The sequence below is a fragment of the Aspergillus bombycis genome, assembly GCF_001792695.1.
Source record: "Aspergillus bombycis strain NRRL26010 chromosome Unknown contig00095, whole genome shotgun sequence".
Classification (NCBI taxonomy): Eukaryota; Fungi; Ascomycota; class Eurotiomycetes; order Eurotiales; family Aspergillaceae; genus Aspergillus; species Aspergillus bombycis.
The window spans coordinates 68348-90928 of NW_019170097.1; the positions used below are offsets into that span (position 1 = coordinate 68348).

The 22581-nt window shown below is 50.2% G+C and overlaps 7 protein-coding genes across 7 annotated transcripts; 3 read left to right on the forward strand and 4 right to left on the reverse strand.

Annotated features, from left to right (window-relative positions):
• Positions 1 to 493: 493 nt before the first annotated feature.
• ABOM_009158 (uncharacterized protein) lies at positions 494 to 1312 on the forward strand (the record flags this gene model as incomplete). Its single annotated transcript, XM_022536286.1, has 1 exon — positions 494 to 1312. The coding sequence occupies one exon, from the start codon at positions 494 to 496 to the stop codon at positions 1310 to 1312; it is 819 nt and encodes a 272-aa protein (XP_022385866.1).
• A 1154-nt stretch (positions 1313 to 2466) lies between these two features.
• Positions 2467 to 3884, forward strand: ABOM_009159 (alpha-mannosyltransferase; the record flags this gene model as incomplete). Its single annotated transcript, XM_022536287.1, has 2 exons — positions 2467 to 2975; positions 3044 to 3884. The coding sequence occupies 2 exons, from the start codon at positions 2467 to 2469 to the stop codon at positions 3882 to 3884; spliced, it is 1350 nt and encodes a 449-aa protein (XP_022385883.1).
• Positions 3885 to 5004: 1120 nt separating this feature from the next.
• ABOM_009160 (aminoglycoside phosphotransferase family protein) lies at positions 5005 to 5850 on the reverse strand (the record flags this gene model as incomplete). Its single annotated transcript, XM_022536288.1, has 1 exon — positions 5005 to 5850. One exon carries the CDS (start codon positions 5848 to 5850, stop codon positions 5005 to 5007), a length of 846 nt encoding a protein of 281 aa, XP_022385860.1.
• Positions 5851 to 6905: 1055 nt separating this feature from the next.
• ABOM_009161 (LipA and NB-ARC domain protein) lies at positions 6906 to 11932 on the reverse strand (the record flags this gene model as incomplete). The annotated part of the gene is made up of 4 exons (XM_022536289.1): positions 6906 to 10315; positions 10646 to 10798; positions 10882 to 11515; positions 11621 to 11932. 4 exons carry the CDS (start codon positions 11930 to 11932, stop codon positions 6906 to 6908), a joined length of 4509 nt encoding a protein of 1502 aa, XP_022385859.1.
• Positions 11933 to 14257: 2325 nt separating this feature from the next.
• ABOM_009162 (putative mitochondrial methylglutaconyl-CoA hydratase (Auh)) lies at positions 14258 to 15244 on the reverse strand (the record flags this gene model as incomplete). Its single annotated transcript, XM_022536290.1, has 2 exons — positions 14258 to 14828; positions 14901 to 15244. 2 exons carry the CDS (start codon positions 15242 to 15244, stop codon positions 14258 to 14260), a joined length of 915 nt encoding a protein of 304 aa, XP_022385843.1.
• A 343-nt stretch (positions 15245 to 15587) lies between these two features.
• On the reverse strand, positions 15588 to 18995 carry ABOM_009163 (uncharacterized protein; the record flags this gene model as incomplete). The annotated part of the gene is made up of 1 exon (XM_022536291.1): positions 15588 to 18995. One exon carries the CDS (start codon positions 18993 to 18995, stop codon positions 15588 to 15590), a length of 3408 nt encoding a protein of 1135 aa, XP_022385842.1.
• A 765-nt stretch (positions 18996 to 19760) lies between these two features.
• ABOM_009164 (uncharacterized protein) lies at positions 19761 to 22504 on the forward strand (the record flags this gene model as incomplete). Its single annotated transcript, XM_022536292.1, has 2 exons — positions 19761 to 19984; positions 20053 to 22504. The coding sequence occupies 2 exons, from the start codon at positions 19761 to 19763 to the stop codon at positions 22502 to 22504; spliced, it is 2676 nt and encodes an 891-aa protein (XP_022385877.1).
• Positions 22505 to 22581: the final 77 nt, after the last annotated feature.

Here is a 22581-nt window from a genome sequence, read left to right on the forward strand (position 1 = left end):
GAAGACAAACGAAACCTTCGCTCTCCGAACGAGGCTAGCCCTATAGGAAAGCATTCCACGAAGGCCCACCAAATTAGAGTACGGGGGCATGGTACTAGTAGTAGTAGTACCGGCTATCCTGAAGAACTGGAGGAGACCCGCTGGATACCCTCCAATCGGAAACCGTCTGGCACAAAGCTTGGAGGGCATGATGCTTCTGCCTAAGCACGACGTTGCACTCGATTAAGTAACGGGTCGACTGCGCCCTGCGGCAGACTCGAACGTCCTCGTATTTCCAGTTCATCGCCTCCAATCAGCCCAATCACATCCCGTGGATGCTGAACCCCAGGGGACATCATAACTGTAGCCTAGAAAAGCAAGACAGGAGAGGAATGGTCTGTCTATATAACACACAAACACATCCGCGTCCCGTCAGACCTTGTAGCAGACAAGGAACATCCCAGGAAACACTCCATCCCCAACCCTAAGAATACACACGACATAAAGAACAAGAATGGATCAACCCGTCCAGCTCCTCTCCTACCAACGACTCAAATCAAAGAGCACCTTCATTATCTCCCTGCAGCAGGGGAACGGCAGCGCCACCCCCCTCTACGAAGTGGCATGTCTATCCTCGACACCGAACCTCTCCATCTGCCGCCTCCAGCCGGCACCCCAGCCGCAGCCACCATATGGCTATCCACCAGCACCACCACATCCAACCTACTACCAGCACCAGCAACAACAACAACAACAACAACAACAACAACAACAACAACCATACCCTCTGCCAGGCCCATACCCACCCCAACAATACCCACGGTACAACCCCCCACCTACCAAAACAACCATCGGCACCGTCAGCCTCTCCTCCATGTCCTCCAAAATCACCCTCTCCATCCACCACATCCCCGAACTCAAAATGAAGCGTCGCGACTTCCTCGCCTCCGGCCACCAGTTCTCCCACCCCCGCTACGGCACCCTCGAATGGAAAGAAAGCGATCTCCTCGAGAAACGCTTCAAGCTCGTCGACTCGAACAAGACCGTGCTGGCCCGGTTCGATAAGTGGAAATTGCCGGACCACCAGCGACTGCAGCAGCAATCGAATTCGTCCCTCTGGGGCGGTTCCTCCTCCTCGTCGTCGAAGAAGAAGACGAAGAAGAAGGCGTGGGCGTTCCAGGTCTATGTCAATGCGGATCCGGAGCTGTTGGATTGGATCGTTGTGAGTGGGTTGGGGGTGGTTGAGTATCGCATTAACTCGGATAAGGAGTTGGAGGAGGAGCTTTTGGGAGACGACGACGATGATGATATTTGGTCGGCTTTGTTCGGGTAGCATTCTTGATTGATTGATTGATTGCTTGATTTTTTTTTCTTATCTATTTTGCTTGCTTCTAGTGATGGTCTTTGAATATAACTAGTAATTTTTTTTGTGATCTGTGGAGATGATTATGGATATTTTGTTTCTAGGATGTTGGGCTGTAGTTAGGGTTAATGTGCAGCGCTGAGCCTTCTTCCACATCGGGTTGGAGATTTACAGTGATATATAAATTTAGGATCGACTAACACACAACGCTTTCCAGGGCATTACCTTGCATAATCAGTAAAACGAACAGGGAGAAGCAATAACATACGCGGTTGCACCCCTCAACGTAAGATATAGCTAGGATGCGTTCTCGAACAGTCCGGATCACTTCCCAGCGCCGCGCAACTTAGTGGCAAGGATGTGTGTGGTGTGTGTGTCGCACCTCCAAAAGACTCATTAGTCGATGGAGCCCTTGTATATGGTATGACAAGGATATCTATAGTGGAGGTATTTAATATGTAGAATAGGCAGAGAGAGACATTCATTGGGTGTCGCTCTGTTGGACTGGGGCAACGTGTTGTCTACGAACGTGACACTAGGGCAGTTAGCTCCCGGTGCCCTATCTGGACGCGGTAAGGAGAGCAGCAGATCCTAATCATAGGGGTTGATGCTAATCCCCATCGTTAGGATCGGGCAACTGGGGGTAGTATTGGGTCGGTAAGCACTTCATGAGCAATCAGGAAGAACAAGAGAAATTAAGGAACACGGAATGGACTCCCGGGAGCATTGGTAGGGGACCGATATTCCAGCGGAACCCTAACGGCGCGCACTCCCGAAACCAATCTCCTTGCGATAGGTTCCCTAGTGATACGAGCTTGGGCTCTCCGGTCAAGCCACTAAATGAACCCTGTTGTCTTAGGAGAGAAAGACCCTCGTCGCCTTTCAAACACACTAGTCCATTGGAACCAATGGACTTCAGCCCTGGAGCGCCGACTTTCTTTGGTCGGTGGGACCTGCTCGCCCCCTCCCCTCTGGCAGATCTATTTATTGCCAGTCGTTTAGCCGCATAAGTAACGTTCATTGTCACCCGGTTCATCTTCCGGTCCGATCTAGTCAAATAAATAAATCATGAGACCCCCAAAGGACATCATAATCTATTCTTTCCTCTCCCTCCCCCTCAAACCATGGCCCCCTCCCGACCACAAGGCCGGCGGCGAACGGCGCTCCTTGCACTGGGTCTGGCGGCCATCTTCTTCGGGCTCTTCTCCCACTATCGGTCACACTCAGAAGAATACAGTCATGTCAGCTCAGGCACCCACGGCGAGTTCTGGAGACAGTTCCAACCCCTATTGATACAATGGGGACCCGGCTGCGATCCCCCAGAGCGACTTGCCAAGGCAGACTCGGTCGGCTTTGATCCCAAAAACACCGACCAGCCACCCAACCTCACCGGAATGCCCGACGAAGACGTCCTGAAAATGAAACACGCACACAGCAAATTCGTGCACGCCATCGCCAAGGAGCCCCCAGCACTGGCCTACCAACCAGGCACGCGGGGGATAGTCTCGACCGCGGGCGGCTCGTATCTACCCGTGCTCGTCATCTCCCTCCGGATGCTGCGCCAGACGGGCTCCAATCTGCCCATGGAAGTATTCCTGGCCGACTGGGACGAGTACGACGCTACATCTGCCAGGTAGTGCTACCGGCCCTGAACGCCAAATGCGTCCTGCTCTCGGAGATCCTGGACACGGTCCCGCACAGCAAAACCAAGATCGAGAAGTACCAGTACAAGCCGTTCGCCATGCTCTTCTCCTCCTTCGAGGAGATCCTCTTCCTCGACGCGGACGCGTTTCCTCTCCAGAAGCCGGAGCGGGCATTCACCAGCGAGCCCTTCACCTCCAAGGGTCTGATCACCTGGCCGGATTTCTGGGGCCCCACGGCCTCGCCGCTGTACTATACCATCGCGTCGCAGGAGAGACCCGCACCGAACATCCGGCAGTCGACGGAATCGGGCGAGGTGTTTATCTCGAAGCGCTCGCATCTCAGGACCCTGCTGCTCGTCGCCTACTACAACTACTGGGGTCCCGGGTATTACTACCCGCTTCTCTCGCAAGGCGCAGCCGGCGAAGGCGACAAGGAGACCTTCCTCGCGGCCGCGACGGTGCTCAACGAACCCTTTTACCAGGTCAGTGAGCCCATCCGCGCGCTGGGCCGTCATACGAACGATGGATTCGCCGGCTCGACCATGGTTCAGTATAGCCCGATGGAGGACTACGCCTTGACGACCAAGGGCGAGTGGCGGATCAAGGGGGCCAGCGTTCCGCCGCCGAAACCGTTTTTCGTGCACATTAACTTCCCCAAGTTCAATCCCGCCACGGTATTCTCGGACAACGGGCCCGTGATGAAGGAGGATGGCAGTTATACGCTGGCGTGGACGGCTCCGGAGGAAGTGATTGAGTCGTTTGGGCCGGATCTGCAGCGTCGGCTGTGGGGGGAGATTCGGTGGACGGCTTGTGCGCTTGAGGGTAAGAGTATTAGTTGGAAGGGGCAGACGGGGATCTGTGAAAAGGTTGAGGATTATTGGAATACCATCTTCCGTTAATGTGGGAGGATGTTTCATTGATCCGCTGGGACTGTGGAGCTTCGATGAAGCGAAATTGTACAAAACGAAGGATGATACGGGCCTGTTTGGGCATGCTTGTGCTGTGCACAAGAGAAGTAATTGCATCGGGCTCATGATGTGCCCTCTCGTGGGCTAGATGATGATTTTCTATTCAATATGCACCTCTATCCGGGAATATATACCAGAGATTGAGAGATTTTGACCATGGGGTCGGAAAATATGCAATGTTTCATTAGTTGATGCTATATGATCTGGAATGCTTAGTTGTATATGCGGTACCGGGACAGTCCAGCCTTCTAAACAAAACCGAGAACCACAATTCGTGTATATGCAATCATGATCATCACTTGTTATCTGCGAACGCCGTCTCATCTAGCCAATACAACAACTCTTTTAGACCCTCAATCAGAGTTGGCATCGGGTCGGGTTCGGGTTCAATATCCAGGTGTAAGAGATAGAGCCAGGGCACCTATATAGTATACCGCCGTTACAACCACGCGATCCTAGTAGCTTGGCCCGATTAGCGGTCTCCGACCCCTGAAGGCCCGGCCAATAGTATTAGTAGTTGAGAAGAAGAAGGCGCTTGAGATGGTCGATAAGGGTCGTCCATAGAATTGAGTATCTATCGGAATGGCATCCGGCCCTCAGTAGGCTACGGATGTGTAGCTGATACAGCATCATCCTGCCCATCTTTCCCCTGAGATCACAACAATAGTAAAGGAGGAATATGTGTTTAGCTTCTTGAGTCTCGTCGAAAACATCACTCGTGTGGCAATACATTCAGGCGCAGACAAGGACGCTTGGAATATTAGCGCCAACCACCCTTAAACTGGTGGTGGTCACATGGTCGGTACTAGCAGTGAACACACTTTCACAGCCTTCTGCTCACACGCTAGTTCTACCCTGGAGTATCAATAAGCGCTGCATTTCCCCTAAGGCTCCACCCCACGAGTTTGGTTCTTATGGTTGTAATTTAAACACCGAACGCTGGCTACGGTGTCTAGTCAAAGCCGTTAGCGCAGTTATGGGATATGTCAAGCCAATTAGCTGACATTGGACCCTGCTCGCAGGCCAAGTGAACGAAGACTCTCATTCCTCTTTAGTAAAATACAGTGCTATAAACAACGTGCATCATGAGGTATTCCACGGGATACTCATCCAGAATATCTGGAACGAGTGCGAGCCAGTCAGGCTTAAATCTGCAGGAGATGGTTGCATTGCAGAAATCCCAGTATTCAGGGTACCAGCCGGAAATTTCCCAGTCTATGATTGTAATTTTGAACTTTGGGCTTTCACCATCATGAGATTCAACTTCTTGGACCATAATGTTCTTCGGTTGCAGATCTCCATGGGCAAAAACAGTCCGGTGGCTGTGCAGTGTGCTATCAACCATTGTTTGCAATAATCGAATATACTGAGGCGATTCTGTCTGGCGCAACCTTTCTAGAATTCCACGATTCATTTCCTTCTGGCTTGGAAAAGGGCCGGAGATCAACGGGTTTTGTTCTTTCGTCCAGAAGACACCGTCATGATAAGGCCGGCGATTCAAGGTACCCAGATAATCCGGAGGTGGAATGTTTCGGAGATCAATCATTGCGTCCTTAACGAGCTTGCAGATGATGGTTTTCTGGGAGGGCGTAAGAGATGGTAGCAATTTCTGAAGGTTGTCGCCGTGGACGTACTCCATAACGATAAAAGTCCGATTAGTCTCCGGATCAATAAAAGCCTGGTAGACCTTCGGCACCGGCACTTTACTGTTGGCCGCAAGGAATCTCATGTTTTCAGCCTCCGAGAGTGGAATACCATTGCCGAATTTGACGGCAAAATGCTCCTTCACCCGAACAACTTTGGCTGAATTGTCAGGCATGCTGAGAACGTCAGTTGCCGCTTCGATCTCAGCAATGGTTGGGAGGCCAGTGGGCTCAGCGACTGTCATATTAGGCATTGTGTTTGTCGACACTAGGCGTAGGAATAGGAATGAATTTAAAGGGAGAAACGGACTTGTGTTTATTTTGTACTTACCTCAGCTAGCTCAGGCTCTCTGGTTTTTATACAGCGGCTGCTTATATAAAGAGATTATATCCATAAATTAGACCTACTTTACAGCTCTTCTCCCAGAGAGTCTAAGTTCAGATAATTATATATTTCCAAAATTATACCAAAATTGACTAAAAATATAGATTTAGATTTTCAAAGAGATCTAGAATTTTAGATATAGCTATATTCTATATCCAATAATAAAAAAATAAATCTAAATCTCTAGATTTACTATAGAAATATATATTTAAAAAAAATATATATATCTCTTAATCAGCTATCTATAAATATAGACAAAGTCAGAATACTAAAATAGTCAGAACTGACAGAATTAAAAATCAGAGATTTCTCTAATTTTTAAACTACTACTAACAGAGCTAGATTTTAGTATAGTAAATTAGATATATTCAGAATAATAGAATTAGATCTATAGATTAAAAAGATATAAAAATTATAGTAATGTAACGGCGGTATACTATATAGATGCCCCCAGGGCATTCGGGATCGTTGATCCCGAATTATATGACCTTTTGGCCTTGTGGAATAGGGTGCCCTGGCTCTATCTCTTACACTGAGGCAACAAGGAGTAAGGCAACCGCCGTTACAGATAATCAGGAGATATTGTTATCTGAGATAACCGCCGTTATACTAGATCAGTTAAGGAATTTTATATCTTAATCTAATCGAGGCCGATTAGATTAGATTATGGTTAGGTTACAGCGGTTAGATTATGCTACTCTAACTGAGAACCACAATTAGTGCATATGCAATCATGATCATCACTCGTTATCCGTGAACGCCGTCTCATCTAGCCAATACAGCAACTCTTCTAGACCCTCAATCATCACTCGGGTATATACGTCTCTTGGTCTTTTCACTCTTAGCGTTGTTTCGTGTTTATTATTTGATTCGCCTGGGAGAATGCTTCCTGAGCATCTGATATGTGTCCTTCATGTTGCAAAGTCACCAATTTACCCCAAGCCCGTCAAATCCAGGCCGAGAAGGGGAGCTGCCACTTCGAGCACGCATACCCTGCAGCTCTTGTGGCTGGAGGCCGAGCTCATGGTGAACCAGGGGGCCTGACCGGTTGGCGTGATAGAGGCTATAAGGTACAGCGGGCTGCACCGTCTGAGCCCCGTATACTCCGTATCCCCCAAGCCTTTGGCGAGCATCACGCACGTCTACTCGATGGGCGCCAAACTGCAAGGTCGGCGGCGGCTCAGGATCCCAAGCGGTAGCTGCGCCAAGACGTTCGTCCAACGGGGGGATCGGTCTCAAATTTGTTTGAGCCGGGGGAGCACAGGTAATATCCGCTTGAAGCGCACTCGGAATTCCTCGTGGAGGAATATCTCGTATCCAGCTTCCAGTATTGGAAAGGGTTTGTTGCTGAGGCAGGATATGAGATATACCAGGTGGTATCGCAGTTTGCACATTCGAGGGCATCGGAGAGAGCCTGGGGGGATAACGAACTGGCTCGGTGGCCCAAGACTGATGGGACTGTGCCGATCCACCTCGAGACATCGGTTCAGGTGCCGGATCTGATGTATATCCAGTAGGTGCCTCCGCAGCCACAGAAGATGGTGGAGATGCGCCGGGCATGATGGCAGACGGATGCGTTATTGGCTTAAAGCTGGCGAGCGGCTGACTCACACGCACATCTTGAGTTGTCGCGCTCACTCGACGAGAATAGGTGACCTCAACATTATTGTCGTACGGAAGAGGAGGCAGGTAGGTCAGAACAGAAGGGGTGCTTGCGGACATGTCTATAGGGGCCATTGCTCTTACCGTAGACATGTGTCGAGAACGGTACTGAGAATCATGCGGTGTCCTCAAGTCCAAGGCGTTTAATTGATGCGTGAGATATCCTTGGTCTGGCTCACTGTATGTTGATCGACTCATTGGGTCTAATTTGAGATCAGGAGGTAATGGGGGCATCGGCGCGTTGCCCAATCGGCTATGAAGGGAGCCACCGGAGGATTTACTTTTCAGTCTTAGGAGTTTGGGACGTGTCTGTCCACCAGGCGTCGATGATGACCGCTGTTTCGATGATGAGGTAGCACCGTCCTGGGTACGCCTAGCAGCCACTGTAGCATACGTTGGTACGTTTTCCTTATGGAGCAGAAGCCTATCATTCACTGCCTTCCCGAACTTTTCGTGAGCTGACGGTGGGCTTGCGTTATGAACGGCAGTTAGTGCCTCGGATGCAGAAATGATGGAGCTGCTTCGACTTCCTTTCTCCAGGATACTACTCGATGCGCTTCTTCCTTCGACCGGGAATACTCTCAGAATAGGAGCCGCTGGCTTGATACCCCAGGCGTTGCGTGGGAACTTTGGCCTCTGTTTCGAACGCCTTTCCCTGCTTGCTTTGAGCCTGGGAGACTTCTCTACTACCTGCCATTCTTGGTCATCTGTAGTATGTGCAGCACTGGAAGAGCGTGAAGACTTTGGTCTCTCCGTTGCCTGACTAAACTGTGACAGTGCCGGGGAGGTGCGATGAACAGCTTGTAGCCCTTCGCCGTCAGATTCATACCCTTTCTCATCATCTCCCTTGGACCATCGGAAGATGTGAGGGAGAAACGGCTTCAGGTTGAAATGGGGTGGTGACACTGGCATCTCTTCCGGTGATTCAACTTTCGGCTCCACCATATCACTGAATTCCCATGTTAAGTTTCGCGACGGCCCTTCATCTGTCGCAGACTCGGGAACAGACGAAGAAGAACTGCTCGACCGATCAAAGACTGATCGCTGTTTGCGAACGATTTCCTGTGAAGAACTTGGCGAAATCCTCTCTATCTCGTTACTGATACTCCTCATGATTTGTCCGAGGTCCTCCCGAGCTTCACGAAGCGTCTTTGGCTCCTTTGAAGATTTCTTGGGAAAGTTCCCCAGCAGCCTTGACGCATGCATTTCATATTCCCGATAGTCTTTTACTAAGCCATAGTCATCAACGCGGTCCATCCGCTTCTTTGCGTGTTCATAGGACATGCAGAAGATGCGGGTGGCAACCACCAGCCAGGAATCATAAAAGCCAGCATCCGAGTTAGCTGCATTGGCAGAAAAGGACTTCTTTCGTTCCTCGTCCATGATCTTAAGCTCATCTCGACAGAAGCCCTGTACAACGCTATGGATTTTGATCAGGTCAATAGAGCCGGAACTCTGATAGACAGAGAAAAACGCATCTTGGCTACTTTCTGTTTGCGATTCCGATAGATCGGGAGCAACTGCCGCCATGTCTAAGATCTCACCCTTTTCAGATCTCGGCGATAGCGCTTTTGCCTGGAGCGCATATGCATCTGTGGTTCTTTCTATGAGTCCGTATCGGATAAGGATCCCCAAGGTAGTGTCAATATCCCCTTGCTCACCAGGCCGGCTGCCGGTTAGGATTTCAACGTGCCACGTCTCCAGTGCAGCCTTTCCCAGGTTAATCAAGCCAACGGGGACATGATGGCCGAAAAATGACAGGATATTGATCAAATTCAACGCTTCGAAATGCCCCATTCGATATAGATCATGCATAATGCTGAGAAATGGCTCTGCGAGTTTCTCGTCCGTCAAATGGGAATTGACGTGATATTTGTCGATAGATTTGGATGTCGCACTGAGACGGTGACTGATTGCATGGATAGCCAGAGGGAGACACTCATAGTGGTTTACCAGTTCCGTAGCTTTGCGGATTTGGCTCGGGGTTGGCTTTCTGATGCCAAGGTCTTTAAAGAAAAGCTTACATGCGTCTTCAACCTGGAGAGGTTTAATCTGCAGGCAGTATGGCTCATATAAGCGTTGCTTCTTGCGCAACGTCTTGTCCACAGATGTGTAGATAATACTACAGTTTTTGTTGAAGGGAAGGAATTGTCTGAAATGATTGAGGTCGTCGTGGTGATCGAATGAGATCCCATCAAAAATTAGGAGCCATTCTTCACGCACTTGTAGCCAGTTTCGAACTGCTTCTACATGCTTCTGGGGCTGTTGCACGTCCTGAGCTTCAGTCAACATAGCTGCCTGTGCAATATCCCAGAAACACTTGGCGGTTGATTCGCGCGACTTCGCATCGACCCAGAAGATACCACCGGGGTACTTTTCGCGTTGGCTCCAGACATATTGGCGTGCGAGGTGTGACTTTCCTGAACCAGGAACTCCGCAGATAAGAACGGCCATGAGGCGCTCTGCTCTGTTCTTTGCCTTGTACAGCCTAGAATGGAGTATTTCAAGCTCTTTCTGCATTCCAAAAAAGGCTGCGTTTGGATGGAACCCCGGCGGCACCACAAATAGCTCCCTTTGAGGTGCTGTAAGGGTTACGCTTCCAGCTATGTCTGATACAGGAGATTGTCTTCCTGTGTTTGGGGCTAGGCTGATCAGAGGAGGAACGATATTACCTAAGAACCAGAGAAGTCAGCATAATCTGACTGCAACTTCGTTGACTTGCCTTATACGATGGAACATTATAATACAGGAACTCATCAAACATAAAGATCACATCGCCTAGGGGCGCAAGAGAAAAGCAACAAAACAACTAAATGCATGACATCAATGTAAAATCGATGGGATGGAAATATCCCGGGCGATATAGTTTCCCTTTTTAACTCTTTTTCTTTTTCTTTTTCTTTTTTTTTGTTTTTCTTGTTTCCTTCAGATTTTTTGTCCACCGCTATCACCCAACTTCCCTCACGCACGTAGAGATAATAGCGAATCTTAAATGTGCTTACTAGCATATAAAATCTCTGGGGGCTCCTCGACCTCATATTCCTTCATGGTAACAGAAGACGTAGGGGGGGTATTCTCAGGAAGAAATTGTGTCCTACCAATTTTGCGGAGATCCGGCTCACTCCCCTCCATGTGCGAGGTGCTGTCTGGCCTCTCTGGTTCCTGTTAGCTTTGTGACTACTAGAAAGTTGCGGCTATGCCACCACCTAAGGCTGGGGATGATGCTGAATATGCTTACCATTCCTCAGAAGATCCTTGAGCTTATTTTGTGTTGCAGCCCTCCGGGTCTGTTCCTCCTCAGCCCACCGGTCCAAGATAGTAGCCGGTGCATCACGGGAGTATCGTAGGAGAGCTTCTGCAACTGCCTCATAGCCAGGCGCGTTATCGTCCTCGAATTTACACATATGCCGATGATCTGCTTCAATACCCATGCGCTCTACGCCTTCTGCATACGGCGCGGCCGAGCTCTCATCCACTATCAACTCTCGAGTCCCCTTAACATCAGTGGAAAGGGTCTCATGAAAGAAGTAGATATGAAATCTACTCATCATGTCGGCAAATAAACTGTTGATATTCTGCAGCGTTTCATTATTCGTTCTCAAGGCTTTGACAAGCTGGGAGGACGTTTCCATGTATTTTTTCGGCAGAACCGCACTGCAGATATTCTGCAGTAATAGGCCCCATTTTGCGATATCTGAGCCGTTGTGAGGCGTTCCGAGGAAGAGGATTCCATACGTGGAAACGTAGATGGACCGAAGATGCTGGATTTTCGCATCCGATACGTTTTTACAATAAATCAGAGCCCGTTTAACCACCAAGCCACCGAGTGAATGACAGACAAAGATGATAGGGCGGTCCGAACAGCTCCGCAGCTAGATATAAGGGAGGCTGTTAGCAACCAGGTTAGGTGGTAAAGTAGGGCCAACTACGTCAGAGCATAGAACCCCAATACACTGCAACAAAGTCGAGTCACTCACATTACGATTCGCCGCCAGGCCCGAGGCAAGCGTCTCGGCATGATGATGAATGCGATCTCTCGAAGCGCCGTCGGTGAAAGATGCAACGTTTGCATTATATCCATATGTCAAGATCCGCACTCGGCTACTCTCCAACACTTCTGGGAGAAGGTCAGCTGGCCAGAACATGGGCGGATTCCCCTGGGTGGCCCAGGTGTTGTAGGGGTGACCGTTCAATCCATGGACAAGAACAATATCAACCAGCGGCTTCTCCTGAGAGCAGTATACCTGAGTCAAGCCAATTTGCTTGACTCGGGCGGCAAGGGCTGTCATACGAGAGATGATAATCACACCCCCGCGAGGGTGTGTCGACACGCTATCGTGGCGAAATGGTGGTGGGTAGTGAGGGAGGGGGCAACGTGAATTGAATACTTATGATATGGAAGACGCAGATCGGCGTACTCGAAGAAAGGACACAGATCCGCCGTCGTCGTCGTAATAATAATCGGGGAGTGGATGAATGTACAGATGCAGACTGGGAGAAGTTCACAGTATTTATACGAGAGAAGGAGAGGGCCTCTTGTGATTGGAGGCGGGGTTTTGTTAGGCCCAAGCAGGTGACAAAAAGTTCCTGGTGCCTGCGGGTGTGGCAGAGCCGGTGCTGATCCTTCGTGCCCATGAGTAATTTATTGGGAACCTCTGGTCAGAGGAAAGTGTCCATAGTCTGTGTTCGCGTGAGCATGGGGCGTTTGCTCTTTCTTCGTCGGTATGACCACCCGAACGGGGGTCATGGGAGGAAGAAGCTGAGCGGCGTTCGTCATTTCCTCTTCTCTTATTTTTCCCAGAATTTCATGGCCTGAATGATTACGATGCGATGATCTGGTCTCTCGGGATCTACAGCCAACTGCCTCCGAAGCCAAATGAGGGTGATTCTTGTGGACTACTAGGATTCCTTAGCTCCAGATACTAAGTACGACTAGTAGTTCCTACGCAGTACGAGCACTAGTAAGTACTACTTAAGTTGTGCAGCCGCAGATCGCGGGGAAGATTACATCCGTACATACATTACAGTCCTATCGGCTGCAAAACAAGCCTGCGGGGTGTACGGGAGGGTTAAATTACACGATCCGATGCTCTCTGGACTCCAAAGTACTCCTGGAATTGTCCAATATGGCTTGTACACGTAGCGCAGCGAAATTCTTGTTTGGAACCGTGAAGAAGTCAATCCCCATCCCAGCATATTCAGGGCAGCCACCATATCAGCCTTGCGTCTCTGAACAGGGGTTTTAACTAATCGCCTCTCTTCTTTTGCCCCGATGGTGGCTGTGGTGTCCGATCAATCTTGATGCAGGTCATTTTCGGGAGCCTCATCCTTCTAGGTTTCTATGACTCTTCGCTTTTTTTTTTTGTTTTTTTCTTTCTTTCTTTTTCTGTCATATTTTCAACCTACTTTGACTACCTTCCATTCCAGCTACCTGTTGTTGGTTTCTACTTTTAGCATAAGCTTCACGAGGATAGAACCATATCGAACGACGCATAAGCCCACGGACGGACTACAAAGTACGAGGCAAAAGAAAAAGGACAGATATGCATATATGCCTGTCAACAAGGCTGTGCCCCGTTCGTGAGGCGAAAATCCACAGGGAAAAAAAAATCTAACATGACAGGCAACGCTATATTTCACCCTATGAGAAACCGGGTTCAAGCGTCTACAGATCGATATTGCTTGGTTGCCTGAGACACCTGCTGTTTGATACAACAAACAAAGTTGTGGAGCTACGGCCCGTTCGGCGTTCCAGGGCAGTGGCATTATTAGGCTACCCTGGTTTTATTTCCCATGAAACGTGCTGAACCAAAGATTGGGTCGGTGTATAAGTTACTTGGTCGTGTACCATGGCTCCTTCTGCCGTGATGCTTCCAAGAACCTTGAGTGTTCAGACGGATATTCTTTATATAGATCCTTGATCACTTCTTACTATCCGAAACATCGGGCCGTAGATGTCTAGCTGGGAGTGTTTTGTTTGGAGTTCACCTATTCGGCCACCAAATACTAGTACAATCCAGTGCGGTGCATGCATAACAAGTGGCATCATATCAAACTGCTACTTGCTCGGTGGCTGAGTCGCATTACGGTTCTGTGGTTTGATGGTCCAGAAGTTGGGCTGACTCACAACGTCCACTACGAATCTAGGGAGTGGATATGAGTCCCTTGAACCAGCTATAGCTCGTGTTTCAAATGTATTGTTTCAGAAGGTCCAAGGTCCGATCACTACCAATAGTGGTATCTATTGGAGTCATAGACGCAGATATGGAGGATCCTTGGAACCCTTTCGGACAGTAGTTCCGACTAGTAGGGTTGATTTAGCATGAAAAGTTTCCATCTATTGTGTAGACAGCTACTAGTATATTGGTAGACATGCATCGGTGTCATGGTAAAGTACGATGTGGATGACAGTTGCCCGACCATACTCCGTACGCCATACCAGTATCGCCACCTCCAGATCATGGAATGGGCATTGTCTCTATGAATCACCGTTTTCAGATCTATGACGAGTACAAACATTTTCCAGGTGCAACGTCTAAGCATCACGCGAACTCAGGTAACGAGTAACATTTCATTTTTTTTTTTTACATTGACCGCATGGACACTTGGCAAGTTCATCGCCCCCGGAAAGCAGGCTTCCTCTTCTCTGCGAACGCCCGCAAAGCCTCAAAGCGATCTTCCGTCTCGACCACACCGTCATAAGCCGCATTTTCTGCCACCTCACCCTTCTGGAAGTCATTCACGGCCTGAAGTGCCTGCTTGATAGCGATGGGCCCACCTTCGCAAATGTCCATGGCCAGTTTGATGCTCTCCCGGAGCACTTTCTCGCGCGCCGCGCCCTCCTTTTGCTCCTCTTCGGGTAAGATTTCGACGAGTCGATCGCAGAGCCCCATAAAGTAGGATTCGGGGCCCGACACACGTCGCCCAGTTAGAATGAGGTCTCGGGCGCGGTTCACGCCCACAATCCCCGGGAGGCGGTACGTGCCTCCCGCCCCAGGGATAATAGCTAGTCGGGTCTCCGGCAATCCAACAATGCTGGATGAGCCAAAGACACGTAGATGCGTACATAAAGCGAGCTCTAACCCACCTCCCAGCGCCATAGAAGACACAGCAGAAATTGTGGGGACGGGTAGCCCAGCGAGATCACGGAATGTACCGCGCAGCTTGGACAAGAATTCATTTGTCCTAAACAATTGTGCAAAAGTATTAGTCACGCGAAGGCAAGTGAGAGGCGAGTGGTTGAGGATGGGAGCTCACTCTTCCTTGGTCATATTTACTCGCTCTTTCAAATCTGCGCCCGCACAAAAGGCCGAATCCACATTACTGGCAATGACCAAGGCCCGTGTCGGACCGGTGCCTCCCTCCGCAGATATAGACTGGACATGCTTAGCCAGACCGTCCAAAAGATTCTTAGAAATTGCGTTTCGGGCCTTGGGTCTGTTCAGTAGCAGGACGCGAATATTCCCGGAGCCGGGCGCAGGGATCTGCTGGGTCTGTATCACTGCATCATCCGCCGTGGTGCTAAATCTTGTGACTCTGACGCGAACCGACAGGACCGAGGGCTGTCGCAATGTATGTAAAAGAGGCAGGCGTGGTGGCATCTTCGAGGGATGAGATTGATTCTATCCAGGCGATCGAACGAAATTCGTTTCCTCTTGTGTCAGATATCCCAAGAGGAATGGTTGTGAAAAGCGAGAAGGATGAATTGAGGAAGCTCCGAAGTGTGGGGAAGCTGTTGAAGAGCTGCGGCGATTGCGGGGAAACCATCGACCGAGAGGCCCCAACTTTTACCGCGGATAAGCGCTACCATTCACTAAGTTCCGGTACTTGTGGTATGTACTAGTAGTAGTAGCTAGGAAGGGGTATCATCCGATGATATTGAAACGCCACACGATCTATAATACGTATATATACAGCTAATGTACAAAAATGCTGGATGCTCCATTATTGCGCCTCATGCTCCTCCCAGTGAACAGCGTAATAGTCCTGAACTTCCTCGTCGCTAGGCCAGGGGCCCCAAATGTGCGTTGCCGTGACTATGTCATATGCCTCTTGCAGATTCGGATCGGAGAATGACAAGCTCTCAGAATCATCGGTGGAAACTTCACTTGTATGCTCATATTCCCTTAAGCCACGCGCTTGCGCAGCTGAGGCTGTCCAACGGAGCGATTCCAAAGACTGCCTTTCCCGGTATCCCTCGAGAAATAAGCGCATTGCCACCAGAGTGCGTCGCATCATCACATCACCGTTCAAGTACTCATCGGACGCTTCCTTAAGGGGCGCCGCAAACTGAGACATCCATCGGAGAAGGCTTAAGAGGCCATCGTAGTCTTCAGCCAGACCCAATGCTCTGACAAATGCGTGAAGGCCGGCAGGAGAAGGCACATGAAGTAATGGTGGCAAAATTACTTGGGCATCAGTGACATTGTCGGACGATGGTCTACCAGACCCAAACAATGATGGAGTTCTAGAGTCTGGAAGAACAAGCCGGTCAAATTGGTCTTTAAGGCCCCGTAGACCATACTGGACCATATCTTCGAATCGCGGGCAGGCGAGACCTATGTATGCCAGCTTTCCTTGATTCGCAGCATCACCAACAACCTCCAGGGCTTCTTCCACAGCATCGGGGTTCTGGATCCCAGCGTTTACCGCCCTCGAAAAACCGTTGCATAAAGTCTGGAAGCCCTGCAGGCCGAGTTGAATATCGTGATGCTCCATCCGTCCTGTGATTTCTAGGATTTCGTGCCAAGCTATAACACGCTGAATGTTTCGATTCATATTGGGGAAACGACTAGTGACGCGGTCTTTGTTCAAAGCCGACAACACAAAACCCCACGCTTGAGGGGACCGGGATTGCCGTACTCTAAGCAGTTCGACGGCGTGTGCTAACGTTTTCGGGTGCCGATATTCCTTTCCAATTCCTAGGTACTCATCCTGGGAGAAAAGGGTCGATGTCTCCCCGTGTGCTATCTGCGAACTGCCCAATATGATCGGAAAGGCGTCTCTCGCATGTCTGGCGGACAATTCACCGAAGGTCGAGAACTTGCACAAGAAGTATACAAAGGCTGAAAATAGATGAGCGGGAAGTTCGTTTACAACTTTTCGACTTTGTTCATCGTAGACGGACGTATGTGCCCAGACAGTGCACAAGGCTCTGATCTGTCCATTCGACAAATCACTGCAGCTAAGGTATTCCAGGCCAGATGTAAAGGTCGGTGCGTGTCGTAGCAGGAGAGAAAGGAATCTTGCCTGCGGCCGGATCCCGTCAGAGAGCATTTGTGTGAGGAGCTCATCTAACGTGGGTGGCTCCGTATGCACATAAATTAAGTCTCGTGCAGACAAAGGTTCTGGAAAAGTTTCCAAAGCATCACCTGGCAGAGCGTGACTCGTTTGGTCAAAATTAGTATACAATGCGTTTCGCCGATAGATCAATTTCTCAGCCATTGCAGTGTAGATGCTCCCGCGTGGAGGCAAGTCTTGGTCTCGATACGACAGGAAACAAGCCCAGGCTTCTCGCACAGTCCTTGTAGCCCGGATACGAGCTTCCCAGATTGCGTGGTGGTCCGCATTTCCAACACGTCCACGCAGACGCCATGGCTGGCGCGCTAGGGTCCTTGTTTGAATAGTAGGACTCTTGTCTGTGTCCCATCCGGCAAAGATGCTGGATACTTCCTCCCAGCGGCTATGAGCATAGCCTGCTTCTTTCATCTGAGACATCACTCGCATGGCACGGCTCCTCAATCCTTCGATTCCTCTCTGAGAGTCAAGACCTAGCTTTTCCTCCTTCCATGGCGGCCAAGATGGAGCCTTTAGTTCTGCGGATTGTCTCTCAGCTAATGTTTTTTTATGGGCTAGCTGTACCGCGATGATAGCTTGGTATCCTCGACGCGTGACGGGCAGGACTGGTTGATTTCTGGCCATTGCTCTAAGGAGCTCGAACTGTGCTTGCTGCTGTATTGAAGCCGAAGTGAAAGGTCCCTGTCTGCAAGGTAGCGAGAGTAACCGAAGGAATGTGTTGCATTTCCCAGCCAGCACCTGGACATTTCGCGGTGTCGCTGATGCCATAGTACCAGCCCCCTCTGGTTCCAGGAGAGTAAGGTAAAATGCGAAGGTACGCACAATAGGAAGCTGTGCTTGCGGCCACAGTTGGCGAGCATGATGAAGCAAACGAACGACGAATGTGGCACAGGTATTAGGGTCTATCAAGGGCTTTGCGTCGTCGGACAGGTGAACCTCATCGAAAAGGGCATCATCTTTTGGCGCGGACATGGATGTGCCTAGTTTTGGATGTGGCTGACCGCTGATAAGCCGCAGTGAATAAATGAGGAGTAAACGGAAGGCCTTAGTATCGAGGCCCTGCCGCAACAAAAGAAGGGGTATGAAAGGCGGGATAATTCGAGTAGCGGGACCTCCCTTTTCCTTTGGATTTAATTGTAGTTCTAACGTGAGAATCCGGAGGATGGCCTCGTAAGGGGTGCGGCTCTTGAGGATCCATGCCCATGCAACCACATCTTGGACAGAATACTGCCGCGCTCTTAAATATTTACGGTATTCTTTGTTAAGAAAAACCTTTCGCAGAGCAACATCCAGTTCTATAGAATTTCCTTTGACACCCTCTTCACCCGCCCGGTCAAGCAAACGATCCACATGGTAAATGTAGTCTGCAGTAATCTCTTGGAGCGAGACTCTGTGCTCAATTTTGAACTTGATCCGTTGTTTTCTGTCTAAAGGAGGCATAAGGTGATCGTTGGGCTTTCTCGAGGTAAACGTCCAGTTTTGACGCGTTGCGCTATCAGGGCGATGCACAACATTGTGCAGGGTATCAATTAAATACTCGGTTGGGGTCGGGTTGAAGGAAACACCAAGCTTTTTTGATTTCCTTCGTGGGTTATGCAATTCATTCTGTGGTTTTCCACATGGCCGTTTGCCATGCGCATCCCGGCTCATCAATGTATTGTTGGTAGATGGCAATGGCGTTGATTTAGAGGCCTCCTGTGCGAGAGGTGTGGGCTTTGACGGGGTCTGTTCGGGGGGTGGTGATTTGGAGCTTTGTCTCGGTTGCTGTTCACGGTCTGGGCCAGGGGGCACATAGGATTGATTTAATTGAGACTGCAGCCGCAATCCACACCAAAATTCACAAGATGTGTGCTGATCGTCATGTCCGACTTGATATATTTGGTCACGCGTGGTTTCATGTCGAGGCGAAATCAAAGTCCCGGCTGAGCTTAGAGACCGTGACAACGTTCGAGGACCGAGAAACACATTGGCGGGCGAACTGGACAGCGCCGTCAGATACCCTGGATATGAGAGGCTATTGTAATACAGCTCCTTAAAGTTGAAGAGGAGAAACATGTTAATACAGCACTGAGAAATGTCCTGTCCGGGGTTGTTTAAGCGGTACCTTCGGCCATACACGGCTACTGAGCAAGTGCGCCGCTCTCAGAGAGGAAACCCTCGAGCGGCTCGAAACATGATTGAAGACCGATGACATCCATAGAGATGATCATGGAGCAACTTCGAGGAACTCTGATACCCGGTGACGAAAGTCGAGGGTGCGTTTTCGCTCCAGTGCAACTTAGCAGGTCAATCCGGAGACGCAGCCAGTCGGCCTGGTCCATTGGGAAAAAAGTATACGTCACGTGACGGATCGTCACGAGTTGCGCTTTTGGCATGGCGCGCATGAGGAACATCTCCCTCTTTGCCTGTCTTCCCGCCTTGCTATTGTTACGGGTGCCAACATTATTTCTCCTGGGTTTTATTTTTTTTTTACCCTCCTCAACTGGATTGATCCTGGGCGTGGTGAGAAATACGCTCATTGCAATTCACCCCTGTGGAGTTGAATATACGTGATTTTATCTTGAAGGTTGCGCACCCTCCTCTGCTGGGTCTCGTAACTATTGGCGCATCCGCTTCGGGGATCAACGAACACTCGACCATCGGCCTCTGTGTTGAAGGCCATAATCGTGGTTTTCTCTGATTTACCACGTCAATCTACATTCACAGAGTTGGAACCAAGTCCGCGCCCTTGTAGTTCCAGGTACGATACGCTGGACACTAGGAAACACCCTTTATTCTCGCGTCAAAGGATTACTGCCATAACGGCGCGACTCCGGAGCCATGAGCGCAGACGAAAGCGGAGGCACAGCTTCCATTCCGACTACAAATGGCGATCTCCATGCTACCACCCCCGATCCGCCCTCATTGGCGACACCTGCCAAGCGAAAGCGTGTGTCAAGTCATGATGACAAAGTCGCTCAAGACGCTGGCTCGTCTGCGTCGCAAGGTCAGGAAAAGATCAAGCTACAGGAAACTCTGCGTAATCTTGTTGAAATATTGAGCAAGTAGGTTCTACTTACTTCACTCTCCAAATATATGTTCGCGTTCGCACCCAGATGCTGACCCTCAGAAGAAACGATACGGATCTTCAACTCCTATCCTGTCCATTGCCGTCATCCCCGGCGAAGCCCCGTTCGAAGCGCGCGAAAGTCTCGGGCGAAAAAGACGAAGCATCCACTATACAATCCCGAGTCGCTTCGAATCGTTATAATACTCTGTCGGAATTCTTGAGTGATATCGAGAAAGCATCGGCTGCCGTGATTGAGAGGAATAAAGCCCAGGCGAGCGGGCTCCAGGCCGATGGGTCGCCTGTAACAGAAACAGTCAATCGTATCGCGGCGTTTAAGAAACTCTTGAACAGTCTCGTTCGTCAGGCACACACGAGTCAGTCGAACGTCAAGGCAGAGACATCCGAGGAGGATGCAGAGACACCGGCGAAATTCAATACCTCCAATGTAGAGACCCGGAACGAGAATCTCGTCTTGACGCTGTTTGGGAACCCAGCCAATCCCAAGCAGCTATATTCGAGTTTACAGAAATCCGTCAAGGTTCCACTGCCTTCAGATGACCCGAAAGCTGAGAAATATGTGGAGGTGCAAGCGCCACTACGCGAAGTCGGCTTACCAAACGGTATCACGACCACGAAGATCGAACCATACAATCTTGATGAAAAGCCAGCGGAGCCCAAAAGGACTTTTGGGGAAGTTTTTGCGCCTCGGTCAACCTTGCCTCAATTGGAGACACCACGCAAAGCAAAGTCGTCCTCTCGAAGTGCTCTTAATGGCTGGGTTGACCCCTTCGAGGCTATCACCGACTTCAAAGCTTTCCGGGGTGATCGGAATAATTACTGCCTTGCACTTTTGCCCTCTGGTCAGTGGCTCCAGTACGGCGGGGTCACCTCGTCCCCGTCTTATTGGAATCGCCGCGATAAACATCAGCCGTCTCAACAGCACAGTGACGAGAAGTATACGGATGATCCTTCACTGGGGGTTGATGAAGACTCGTCTGTCTTACAAGGTGTCTACTCATCATTCGCGCCTTCATTTGACAGTTCGGGTGCCGTTGTCCAGGCTGACTCGAAGAATTTGGTATGGTGGAGCAAACGAGGTACCAAACGTTTGGAGACTTTGCTTTCAATACCATATCAAGAAGTCGCGGAAGAGACGACTTCAGAACGGCCAGGCAATATTGGCGAACTAGACGAAAGTACATTGGAGGAGATGGTAAAGAACTTCAAGCCCGAAGACTTCGCCGATAGTGTTACTTGTTCCGAGGCCTCTAAAGCAGATAAGGAGGAAGATGCAGAGTCGAGGGATGTAGATGAGCTATTACATGATATCTCTGATCTACTGGAAACTTTGAGCTCGTACCAAAGGATCCGCAATCTGGACGTCTCAGCCCCAAACGCTCAAGGTGCTGAGCCTAAAGAAACAGGGTCCGACTCAACGAGCTCAGATTCCCCTTCTACAGAAGAGCTGGGTGTATATGAAACACTGAAGTCAAGTCTGGTGGTTCTCATATCCAATTTACCTCCGTATGCAGTTGCAAAATTAAACGGCGATCAGCTGGACGAGCTGAACATAAGCCAGAAAATCGTCATCGAGAACCCCGACTATCGGGGAACTATGGAGAAAGACGACTTTACAGCGCAACAGGAGCGAAGCGCGGCCATGGCACCAATGAGTGGTGCTGCGAATCGAACTTCAACGCCATCGCGGTACAATTCGCGGGCCTATAGTTCTGGCTCTCGGGTCCAATCACAGGGCGGCTTCCCTCAACAGCCATACTTCGGTGGAAGGCAGCCCTCAACTTCCGGGCCATATACTCCAGGCCATCCACAGCAATACGCCGGACCTCGGCCCCCAGCAACACCTTCACAACGACCCGGGTATCTTCCGGGATACTCTCAGCCCACCCCTCAGTTCAATCAGCAATTCCAGCGACCTGGGCAAAATGGGTATGCTTCCTACTCGGCCCAGCAAGGGCCGGCCGCCCAAGCTTCACCACAGCCCTACACGCCGCGTCCCGCCCAACCAGGGGCATACAGCGCTTCTTACGCAACTGGACGCAGTGCTTCTCCTCAGAAGCAAGCATCATATGCGGCTCCACGAACGCCATACATGACGCCGGGCTCTAATAATCCTCAGCAACGGTTCATACCGCAACAGCAGCAGCAGCAGCAGCAGCAGCAACCCCAACCCCAACCCCAACCACAACCGCAACAGCAGCAGCAACAACCGCAGCAGCAACAGCAACAGCAGCAACAACAACAACAACCTCCCCCATACGGCAACTATCCTTCCAATCAAGCTCCTGCACAATCGGCGGCATATTCCAACTCAGCAGCTGCCATGACTTACGCACGAAGTGCCGCTGAACAGGCCGCACTGATGGAGAGGAATAGAACACAACTTGCTGCTCATGCGCGACAGAGCTCAACGCCACAGCCCACAACCGAAGGTAGCTCTCAGGATCGAAGTGTAACCCCCGGTAACAAACAGAACGGCAATCCGGTCCCTTCATGAGTGGAGCAAGTATCGTCGACATTTCGGAGTTGTGTTTCTATGCTTACGTTCACCCTTGTCTTTAGAAAAAGGAAGGC